This window comes from Harpia harpyja, chromosome 3 (genome assembly GCF_026419915.1).
Source record: "Harpia harpyja isolate bHarHar1 chromosome 3, bHarHar1 primary haplotype, whole genome shotgun sequence".
NCBI lineage: Eukaryota > Metazoa > Chordata > Aves > Accipitriformes > Accipitridae > Harpia > Harpia harpyja.
Genome location: NC_068942.1, coordinates 30,270,238 through 30,282,431, shown reverse-complemented (window position 1 = coordinate 30,282,431; position 12,194 = coordinate 30,270,238). Strand labels below are relative to the sequence as shown.

The following is a 12,194-nucleotide window of genomic DNA, read 5'->3' as shown; positions in this document are numbered from 1 at the left end:
TGCTAACTAGCCTGCTTGCAAGAAACAGAAGTTTAATTAGTCTGTATGAGCATAGCTGCAACAAATAAGAGTTTCTAAATATTAATTATCATTAAACAAAAGAAGTGTTAAATACCACGGGAGAAGAATGGAAAGGGCAACAAGTGACACAACTTCAGAAAACAACCTGAAGCAATGAATATAAAACAAACTTAAAAGCAAAAAAAATTAATAGCATCTCAATGAGGAATATAAATTGTCAAAATGACAAAAAACATGAGGGACAAATAAAAACAATCTGAAGACTGAGCCACATAAAAAGAGGAGAATGTACAATGAAGCTACAAGGCAGTAAAATATACAGGCAGTGAATCCAAGGGTTTTGAAAGTGTGCATGTTATTTTTTGGAACAAGAGCAGATCTAACGCTCTCCACCGACATTTTTTTTCCTGCTAAAAATTCACTGATAGCTAAAATGCTTTGTGGACACATTAATCTTAACAAATCTTGGAGTACAATATAGGTTCAAATACTGTCCTTTAGGGCTTCCTCGTCAGTTGTGTGCCCTTCAGTTTTCTTGACAGACGATGTGAAGAACTACAGTCACTCTGTATTGAGCCAACACCATGTTAGCTCCAATATCACATATTACATCAAATATCATATACTAGCTGCATATATATCATCACCGAACTTCCCTCTGCCATTCCTTCTGTTGATGAAGATGGCATTATGTCACACTTTTATTAGACTGAATTCAGAATACAAATTAATCAATACTGATCAGTCCTTATGTTTCTGATGAAAAAGATCACATGGGGACAGTGAGTGATGGAAAGAGACGTACTGCTGGTGCCTGTCATGTTTTCCTCAGTACTTTCATTTCTGGCTGGAGGTTTTCTCTGCTTCAGTGAAAGAGGCAGGAGTTTCTTCCTATAGAATTGATGGAAAACATCTTTCCAGAAGGTAGTATTTAACAATGCAAGACTTCTTGCTGTGTTGGAACACAGATTTCAGACTCCTTGGAACTCCTTGCTTTTCCAGTGCCATCTTCCAGGCATATCTGCCATAGGCGCAGCACTTGCCTCTGGCAAAGTACTGTGTGGCAGGTTTATCTAGGCCCTTTCCACCCTGCTTATAGGGCTTATTGTTATGGTGCTTTCACCATATTTCAAGAATCTGAAACAGAATTCCTCATGTTAGTTGTATCACTCGCTAACCTGGATTTAAATATTTTAGAACTTTCTTGCTACAAGCTTTGTCCTTAGGTGCAAGACATACTTGAGGAGGTTAAAATACTGAAGGTTCCTATTTTTACTTTTCTTTTTATTAAATCTGCTGATCCCCAAGACTGGTGCTTGTGGGTGTGTGGTGGGTTCACCTTGGATGGCTGCCAGACCCCCACCTAGCTGCTTTCTCACTCCCTCTCCTCGACAGGACAGAGGGAGAAAATAAGACAAATAATCTTGTGGGTTGAGATAAAGACATGGAGATAACTTACCAGTGAGCATCAGGGGCAAAACAGACTCAACTTGGAGAAAATGAATTTAATTTATTGCCAGTTAAAATAGAGTAGGATGGTGAGAAACAGAGACAAAAGCTGAAACATCTTTCACCCACAGCCCCCCGCCCCTTTTCCCAGTCTCAACTTCACGCTTTTATTCCTGACTCGTCTACCTCCTCCCACCAAATGGCGCAGGGGAATGGGGAATGGGGGTTGCAGACAGTCCATAACAGCTCCTCTCTGCTGCTCCTTCCCTCTCACACTTTCCCTGTTCCGGTGTGGGTCTTTTCCACAGGCTGCAGGCCTTCAGGATAAACCTGCTCCAGCACAGGTCCTCTCCAGGGCTGCAGTCCTTCAGGAAAAGGCTGCTCCAGCGTGGGCTTCCCCATGGAATCACGGCCATCTTCAGGCAACCCCCTGCTCCAGCGTGGGGTCCTCTCTCCCCGGGCTGCAGGTGGAGATCTGCTCCACCGTGGACCTCCCTGGGCTGCAGGGGGACAGCCTGCCTCACCATGGTCTTCATCACCACGGGCTGCAGGGGAATCTCTGCTCCGGCGCCTGGAGCACCTCCTCCCCTCCTTCTGCACTGACCTGGGGGTCTGCAGGGCTGGTGCTCACATATTTTTTCTGCACTGCTCTCTCTCACACACTTCCGAATAGCATTTTGCCCTTTCTTAAATAGGTTTTCCCCGAGGCACCACCACCTTGGCCCGGCGGTGGGTGGGTTGGAGCCGGCTGGAACCCGCTGTGTCCGGCACGGGGCAGCCCCGGACCCTCCTCGCAGAGGCCATCTCTGCGGCCCCCTCACTGCCAAAAGCTTGCTATGGACACCCAACACACTTTGCCGAACCAAGTCCTCTAAACCGCTCCATCCTAGATACCCAACACACTATTAGTGAATTTGGTGTGCCTCAATTTTTTGTTTTAGCTTTTTCAGTGTGTGTCTAATGAGAAGTTCCAAAGTCATGACCCTTCCTCCATGAAGGCTGGAAATTTGCCTGTGCACAAGAAACTCATGTGCCTGGAGATGCCGGTCACACAGTGCCAATGTCATCCAGTCTGTTCACAATGTTCCATATATCAAGTGGGAGGCAGAGATCACTTTTCTAGAAACCACTCTTTTAGAAAGGTTTAGGTAGAGAAACAGATACCTTTTAGAAAGGTATACATATATAGACAACAGTATATAGATAGACAGATGGTGTTCACATGGTTTATTCTATGCCCCTGAAAAGAAAGCCCTGTAAAAAGATGCAGTCCTAACATTATAAAAAAAATTCCCTTGAAGAAACTCACTGTTGATAATCATACACCATAATCAACCAATACTGTTCATCAGCTAAATGGAAATACTATTATCTAAAATGCTGAAGTTCAAATATAATGCTTGTAAAATCTGCTGTATAAGATCATCAGAATATACCAAAAGCCATACTAGCAGTAACCAGTCACTTGAGCTGTATTATTATAAAATTACTTCCCTCTTAAACACTTTCAAAAGATGGTTATGGTGTTCACCTGAAAGCCATGCATTTCTTCTACACAGAGAGAAAAGAAACTACTTAAAGATGTCATACCATATCTAAAGACATTGTCTGATTCCATTTTATGAACTTTATGTTACTCTTTGTCCTATTTCTTATCTTGAGATGAAAAAAAATTGTACTCTATCACAAAAGCAGAGTCCCACATGAGCCCATTACATAAAGTAACCTATACCTTTTGATGGATGAGGCTCTTAGGTTGTGATACAAAATTAGACTATCGTACAGGGGAATAAAAAAAAAAAACACAAAAAAAATTTAAATCTGGTTACAACCAAACCCAAATGATTAAAAGGCAAGAGTTTTCTCTAGTTATGTATTTTTAAAAGTTAGAACTCTAGTTATGTCAGGTTTCCAGCAATGCTGAGATGTATTTCAGTGAATTAATGATCTGTATGATTAAATGACCTCTTTTCATCCTATTTAGTGACAATATCTTATCAACAGCAGGATGGAGTACTGGAATAATTTCTAAGAAATATCTCAGCTTTACCATAGAGAATTTTAATGAATTGTTTTTAAAGCTGCTGAAAGAAGATTTGTCATATGAAAATAATAGGTTTTGTGTTAAAATTGACATGTTAAGACAATGAACTAATTGACAGTAACTATTAAAGCATAAGGTGTATTTCCACAAAATTAGCACATACAAGTTATAGATATATATATTTCAGATTTGCTAAATACATATAGTTCTTCTGATTTCTTAACAAAGGAAGAGCAATCCTGCTTCTCAAGGATGGAGGAACTGTATATGTGAGTTTGAAAACTAAAACAGATCATTTTTTTGGTCATTTTAAGTGACTGTGTAGGATACAGAAGCATTTGGGGTAGATCTGGGTAGCTGTCTAGAGAGAAGACATGCCTGAACTGGCACCGAGGATCCAGGTGAAGGCTAGAATTCAGATTTGGATGAGCAAAAGCCAGTGATCAGAAACCTCAGCATCGTTCTGCAGTTCATATTAGCAGAACCAATTCTTTGCCTAGTGATATTAAATATACCGTGTAAAAATTCACCCTGGAGCAATGTAGAACTTACAGCAGATTTCCTAAATCAAAGTTCATTGCTTTAGCCCTCAGGCCACCCTTCCTTTCAGCTTTTATAGATGAAGAATTTCCTTACTGGTGTTCTCTTAGTTTCTTAAATGTGGGTTTTCTGGAATTAAAAAAGAGTTTGCTGTCATGTTTAACCCTACCAAGGCAGTTGCATTTTTGACACTGGATACATGGATGAAAAAGGAATCCAGCATACTCTTCCCAAATTTAAAGTTTTCCAGAAGTAAGAGTTCTTTTCAAGTTTTTATGTGCTTCTCTATTACTCAGTATTGAATTCTCACCCACTATATTTAAAAATTTCAGCAGTCTGTGGTCATTGTGTATTTATTCCAGCTACATCCTACTTTAAAAATATGTAAATATTCATTACAAATTATTGAAGGTCTTTGACTAGGAATGTCTATGCCATGACATTAAAAAAAAAAATTGGTTTATTATAGCCCTAAATGTACTCTAAAGATAGAGAAATACAGACATATATAGTCAAAAAAGCATCCAAATTTTTGAAGTGTCTTTTCTTTACTTTTAAAATTGTCCTTATAGCCCCCCAAGGTGCTTCTTCTAAGAATATATTGAACCTGTTTATAGGATGCTCACTGGAAAACAATGAATGGATTTCACACAGTACAACACTATACATTCCTTACTAAAAAATTCTAATTACTAATACTTGTTGTTTTGGCATCATAAATAGCTAAAAGGTATCACTAAGGTTGTTCATCACACTTTACTAGTTTATGTTCACATGCACAGACTTATGAGTTCACCTAATTTCAATTTTTTTTTTTTTTTTTTTTTTAGGATTGGAGATAAATATGATTTTGTATTTTTGTATGAAGGTTAAAACATGATTTGACAGAAGATGTATTGTATGAACTGCCAAAGAATGAAAGTAGTATGTATGTTGGTATTTGTGTTACTGTTGTGACTGTAGAACTTTTTAGTGCATCAATGAATCCAAGTTAGGCTAATCTCTTGAGCCATCAGAAGGATTAATACTGAGGTTCAGCTAACAATAGCAAAGTTTTCAGAGGTAGTCTAGTTTCCTGGCATTTAGGTAGAGAAGACACAGCTACTCATATTTTAGAAAGAATGTCTTCTGCACTTATGAGAATGAAATGTGAATCACTAAAGTAAAAACTCCACAAAAATAGTGAAAATTTAAAATTTCAGTAACAGGAAATTTTTGCCATGAAGACAGCAGAATTGTATCTCTAAAAATAAGAAGCTTATTTTAACAATTTTAAGTTATTCGTTACTGTAATGCCTTAAATCTATCAATGTATCTTATTTACTTAAATATTTTTATTTGATAAATTATTTTCCACAGGTATATTCAAATTTCTGTGATGTGTATCTTACTATTCTAAGGCTATTAAAAAAAAATCATTATTTTGTTGTAGATAAATAAAAATTATTCTGACATTATTCACTGTTGTTTTAATGATCATATATAGCACAAACATTCCAGTAATTAGATTTTATTTTGGAAGGTTCCTATTGAAGTTTCCTTTTGATTTATACTTTATTTAGTAATGAAAGAAAGGAAGAAAATGCTTGTAATTTTGCATGGCATCAAGATCTCTTATTTTTATGACTGATGTAATTAAGTTTTTTCACTAATATTCTATAGAGTAATTAAAAATGAGATAGCAGCATTATAAATGATTCAAAAAGGAAAAATATTTCACAGGCTTAGTAAAAACTTTAATGCATCTGTTTTTAAAGCAATTTTAAAAATTTTTCTCAAAATGAAACCAAAACCCCAAACCTGCGCTCTTAGGGAAAAGTGCAGGTGCTGTGCTAAATTCAAATACTTCTGTCTTTTGAAATGTAATATAAACATATTTAATACACTGAAGAACATCAGTATTGTAAGAACGTTCTCATTTTGGCTGCATCCAACTGTATGTGTTCAGCATTTTGTATGTGCTAATTACAGAAGTGTGCAATGTTAGTGTGCCTTGGTTTCTATTAACACAGTGACTACTGGTGATAGAAAACACCTAACAAACAGCTTTGGAATTTCCAGTGGAGAAAATACTGAGGTCTTCACACCTGCATTTATGACAATTTCTAAAAATAGAGGCTGTCTTGGAAAGTTCATACAGACATAAACATGGCAGACTGGAGGTTGGTTTGTTGGAGGATTGCCCTGGTAAAGCAGAGGTCCCAGTGTTCATTCTATGTGCATTTCCCACTTCAAACTCTTCCTTAAATAAAATAAAAATGGAAGACCACAAGTCCCAAGCAAAAGCAGTTTGATCAGTCTATAAATCTTCTCTGACAGTGGAATTCTCTTAACTCCAACCAACAGCAATGTGTTAGTAGCTCTGCACTTCTTAAATATAGTACTTTATAAAGACACAATATCTGAAAGAGCTTACTTCAGTATCAGAAGCAGTGTAAATATTAGCATAGCTTTCTTGTCGGGTTAATGAACCTTGCTTGTTAATCAGGCTAATTAGCTTGCTTTCTTCAGATTCAACCAAATGTCTACACCACACAGCACAGTGAAGAATCCAGCCTTTCATCCGTCATGTTCACATTCTCATTGGGGCAGTTATGCATTTCCAGATACAACTCTATGCATCATGTGTAACCATGTGAACTTTTCAGAAAATATATCTTAATAATAAAAATTCCTACTATTACATCCACTTTTCATAAAGAAACTGTATAAGATAAAAGAAGATACAAACCACTCTTTCCTTTCAAAACATATAGTTTTTCTATTTATGCAGCACCTCTTCACTATTAAGCCATGCCAAGATCATTCATTAAGCTATCTTCACCCACTGCTAATACAAAACTCTTCAGGAGTCCTTCCAGATTTATTTTACCTTAGCATCGAGAGTTTCTGAAGGGAAAACTAAATGGAAATTAATCCTTTTCTTTCTAAATTGTATGTCAAGATAATTTATGCTCTCATATCCCCAAATAAATGGCATTACTGTTATGGCATAATTTGAAGACAAAAACTCATTAAATTTTAATGTATATAACTCCTAACTATGAATGCCTTGAAATTTTTTAGTCAAAGTTAAAAACTAGTGCTCCTCACTTTTGACATGGCAGAGGTGCTACTGACATATTTCTTGCCCAGCAAAGGTATCTTAAGCTGTATCTAGTAAAATAGAGTTACAATTCCTCGTAAAACAATAATTCAAATAAAAATAGAAATAGAACCTCCAATGCATAGAGAGGAAAGCTCTTTATGTTCATTATTTGTAGCATATTCGATAGTATTGAAAGGTCTAATTTGGAAAGACATCACCATGCACCTAAAAATAAGATGCAGCCAGAGATTGTTTCAGACAACAACAGGAAAAGCAGAAAAGTGGAAAGATAAGAGCCACCTACCTAATGAATAAAAATGTACTCCAAAGAAAAACAGGCAAAAACCATATTATTGGTGGTCTAGTCAGACTGACAGTTGCAGATACAAATATTTTAATTTACAAGAGCTTGATCATTAGGGCATATCCAAATTATGTGTGCTCCCTTGTATTTTGTTATTGAATACATATGATTTATTAAATGTTTTTATTATTTATTTATTTACTGTTATTTGCTAAAAGCCAGCAACTACAGATCCTCTGATAAGCAAAACCTATTTTTTTTCCAGAAATTCAGTATGATACTGGTTGTCAGTGAAAGTATGGAGGCATAAATTGTCATTTTTCACTCAAGGATTAGCTCAAGTTACCTGTCTTATCTTTTGAAGCGCTGCTTTTGTTAGAACCAAGCTAGCAGTAAAAATATCCAGTAATGTAGCGACTTTTGTTTTCAGGCAATTTACAGACATTATTTAATCACTGCAATATCTTTGTGAGATGGTTACATTTGTTTATCTACACCTTCACCTAGAGAATATGAACTGGGATATTAATTAATTTACCCAAGGGCACAAAGGGAATCTGTATCACATTTAGATTAAAATTCTCTTCTTTTCTGCTTATTGTTAGATATGCACATCACTACACAAATTTCCCCCTCTCTAATTCAGCTTGCCATTATATTAAAATAACGTAGCTGCAAATAGTAATACAGAAAGTCTTAACTCTTTTCAAAAATAACTGGTCATTTCTACAGATAACCTCTGGTTCACTGTGAGTGACTTGATCCTTTGACTGATGATGATGAAGAACCACTGCTATGCACAGCATTTTAGTAGAGTCAATAGAATGAAACTCAGTTTCCAGTGTATATATGTGTCTATTACATAAATCTCATTGTTCCAGATGAATACCTGGATTAACCTCAGAGACACAACGCGAAGGAATGAATAGTTACAGACACTCAAACCATACATGCACACGCACACTGAGAATGATAATAAAAATTAATTGGATAAGGCCTGTCTACAGAGTGACTGACTTTTCTTTAAAGAAAGCAGCACAAATGACCTACTAAGACAACGTCACAACGATTTTATTTCCTATCACTGACACACATGCTGCTGCGTGAAAGAGATCTCCTTTCAGATCTGTGGAAGAAGGTGCAGGATGCTTCTGTCTAAAATCCACCCTATGCAAGGGTGTTAGCAAACACCAATGAGAGTTAAACATGGGATAGCAAAGCAGTGCATTCAATGTGAGAATTTCCACCTCAGAAGACCAAAGGAGACAATGCTTGTGTTAATGTTTAGCTACAGCCCTTATTCAGTAAAACAGTTTGAACACATGCCTACATTTGTCCAAATGAAGCAACAAACATGAAAGCATCATCTTACCTTTGAAGATGTAACTCAGTATTGTCTTCAGTTCCCAACTCAGCAGGATATGACCCTTATGGCATTTAAGGATCTCTTGATATTAAGTACATTAAAGTCCTCTTAAAATCAGTTGCTTTGCTTGAGGGGGATGGTTGGAGACTTGTGTTTCAGTACCTCGACATTTCCAGGTTTTACTGATCACTATCAGTTTCTCTTCTTAACACCCCAGTACTGTAAACCTTCTTAGATTATGACTATAAAATTAGTTTTTCTGACCTTATTTTCCATAGTAACAATGAGATTATAAATGCACATGTCAAGAACAAATACCTGTTTAGAATTTATCAGTAATTTCTTATCCATATTTATGAATGAACTTACTAGTTGCTAAATCCCTACCCCAGCCTCCTTTGACCACAACGGTTATAAAAAATGGAGAGAGACTGCTCATCCTGGTCAAAGGATTTCTAAGGTCAGGAATTTCTAACCCACCCTTTTCTATGTTTTCTTAGTCAACATGCAGTAACATGCAAAATCCCAAATTATACAGTGTGTATATAATTAGCAAAGCAGAATCTTCAACGTTGTATTTCTTTCTCCCTTTATTTTGCTGGGTCTTTTTACACTGTGTGCTTAGTTCAGTTGCCACGTGGCCTGATCCATCTTAGATGTCCCTTATATCCTGTACCATATCTTCCAGCATCATGCAGTATCTTGGACACTTAAGGGCACTTTGGATGGCACAAAATTCCTCAGGCAACCAGATTGATGTCATACATACTTTAAAGCAGTGTTCAATTCTTTTAGGTGTGAGTAATGTGGCCAGCAGAACAGGATTCCAAAAGCTGGGATTTTGGATGTTTGCTCCATTTCAACATGTTTTGCTGCCTAAACCCTACACTTTTTTGAAGGAATGTGTTGCTGTAAGGTGCTTATACAAATAGGCACTAAATAATTGGAAATTTCCATTTCTGTAGTATTTCTTTACCAGTATGTTCCAGTACTACAAGTACTTTTTAATCTAAGTAATCTATTATTTATAAAAATTAGTCACAGACAAATTGTCATGGGCACTCCCTGAGAAAATTTTTTTTTATATTAGTCTAAATGACTAGCTCTGTACCTTTCAAAATGTAAGCAAAATGCTTTCACCATACAGGACTTTATAGCACCCAAGTAACAAAAGTAGAACTCACACACTGTTCCAAACTAGCAATTGTATAAAAACTATAAATGCTTACCAAGGGGGCAATTGCATTTGAAGCCATTTATGTCCTCTTCACAGGTTCCTCCATTCCAACAGGGTCTGTCTAGACACTCATTCATGTGAAAAGAACATGTTTCACCTGAAAGTTTAGATTAAAAAAAAAAAAAAAAAGACAAATGTGCTGATGTGTTCAAATCATAGAGACATATTTGTAATGAAAAAGGACTATAGGATTGTCACAGTCTACATGCTGACCCCACTGGCCAAGGTGCACTTACTGAGTACACAGGGATACTGATAGACATCTTGTATGTCATGAATTTTTCTGCTTTCTTGGTTATGAGACAGTCCATTTTGATAGGCAATGTTGGAAGCATGACAATCAGGAAAATAGAAAGCTTTCCTACTGAGGATATGCATAATCCTGGAGCTTTTTTCCATTATACAAAATTACTATATTCAGGCAATTTTTGTTCAGTTGTGTCAATCATTTTCTTTCATTTCACTCACTGTCTCCTTTGAAAAAGAATGGCAAAGTATCTGCATGTAAAGATCAGGCCAACACTAATTTACAGACAGTTATGCGTAAGAGTAGAGTTCAGCCTATGTTCTACAGAAAGTTGTTGGTACTATGATACTGGATATTTCTCTTTCTCCATGTAATACAAAGGAGGAGGATGACCAAGTCACTGAAGAATATTTAATGAGGCAAAATACAGATGAGAAGGAAAGAAATAATTAAGAGCAAAGGTAGGAAGTATAGTGAAATGTAGATTTGTAATCTACAATAGGGGTTGCTTTGGTTTGTAACAGGAAAAGCTATTTCCAGCCACAGGAATATAGAAGCAAATCATATGTTGCATACTTACAACAGGTCAGCAGTATACAAAGCATGCTGGGCTTTCTGTGAACCTCACAGACGAAGATAAAACTAAAACGAATGCTGAAATTCCTCTGAATTCTTTGCACCGAGGAAAATATTTGGTCTCTTATCTGCAGCACACATACATACCCTCTCATACAATCACAGGAACCAAGACAGTCAGCTCTCAAAACCTGTATTTTGTGCATCTACTAGATATAAAAGGCCTTCGTTGGAGGAGCCCACAGCAGCACCAAGGTTCTCTTCCACCCATAAACTTATGACAGCATGGCTCCTATTAGGATTTTTTCCTGCCTGTAAATATGCTGTGCATTTTCCATGAGACTTCAAGGTATCTGGATGAAAAGGGGGAGACACAAGCAGACACCAGGGAGAGTTCAGGTAACTCAGTAAACTAAAAAGCTATCTGCTAGCAGCAGCTGCTGAGTGCTGCTTAGAGTGTGCTGTGGCACCAGTGAGGAATACGAGCAGTCAGGACTGGCCAAAATATAAATCCTTGCCTAAGTTCTTTTAATTTTTTACATTTTCTTTGAAGTGTTGGTAAGGTAACAGCACTATGTGCAACCTTCCTGATCTAATTCTGATATTTTGCTTTCCTTATGTTTTCTAGTTCAGATCCATTTCCACAGTTAAGTCCCTGATTATGGTAGGTCTCTTTTGAGGAAGATAAATGGAAATGCGTTGGCATCTGTTCCCTCCTTCTGCATAGACAAGTGGAGAGTAGCGCAAACAGAGTTTCCTCTAGGAGTAAATCATCTGGCCACAAGCCATGGGTAAGCTGCAGCATGTACAAGAAAACCTCCTTGAAACAGATTCTTTCACCTCCCTTGAGTTGTTGTGTACTCCTAATAAATAAAAGGTGAAAATAAAGCAAATGCAACTCTGAGGGAAATAATGGAATGATATAATCTTCATTTACTCATGATATCCACAATTTCTGAACTTCTTACTGCATTTTTGTGAAGATGGCTCTGTTTTCCTCTTGAATCTAAGGCAGCAAAGGTATCTTACTGAACTGGGTAGTACCATAATTTTAAGACATGGCTGTAACTACAATTCCTTGTGAACTGTTCTTATCCACCTCCTTTGATTTTCTTTTCTTTTTGGGATAGGAAATTTGGTGTGGCATTCAGCAGGAAAATGAGTCAACTATATGTAGGCTTCTGACTACAGTTCTATGCTTTAAAACTGAGCATTTAGGGTGAAATTTAGTTCCCTAAATGTCAGTATCTAATGCAATATACGATATCCTGTATTCAGGCTCAAGAAAATAGTCCTTAGGGAATAGAAATGGACAATAAGCA

General features: G+C 36.8%; 1 protein-coding gene across 1 annotated transcript in view; it reads right to left on the bottom strand.

Annotated features, from left to right (window-relative positions):
• The window catches only part of EYS (eyes shut homolog), a 1,008,942-nt gene that overhangs the window by 749,449 nt on the left and 247,299 nt on the right, over window positions 1–12,194 (bottom strand). The window contains exon 12 of the mRNA XM_052781811.1: window positions 10,042–10,146. Within this exon, the coding sequence (XP_052637771.1) occupies window positions 10,042–10,146 (105 nt within the window). The remainder of the gene's footprint in view (window positions 1–10,041; window positions 10,147–12,194) is intronic.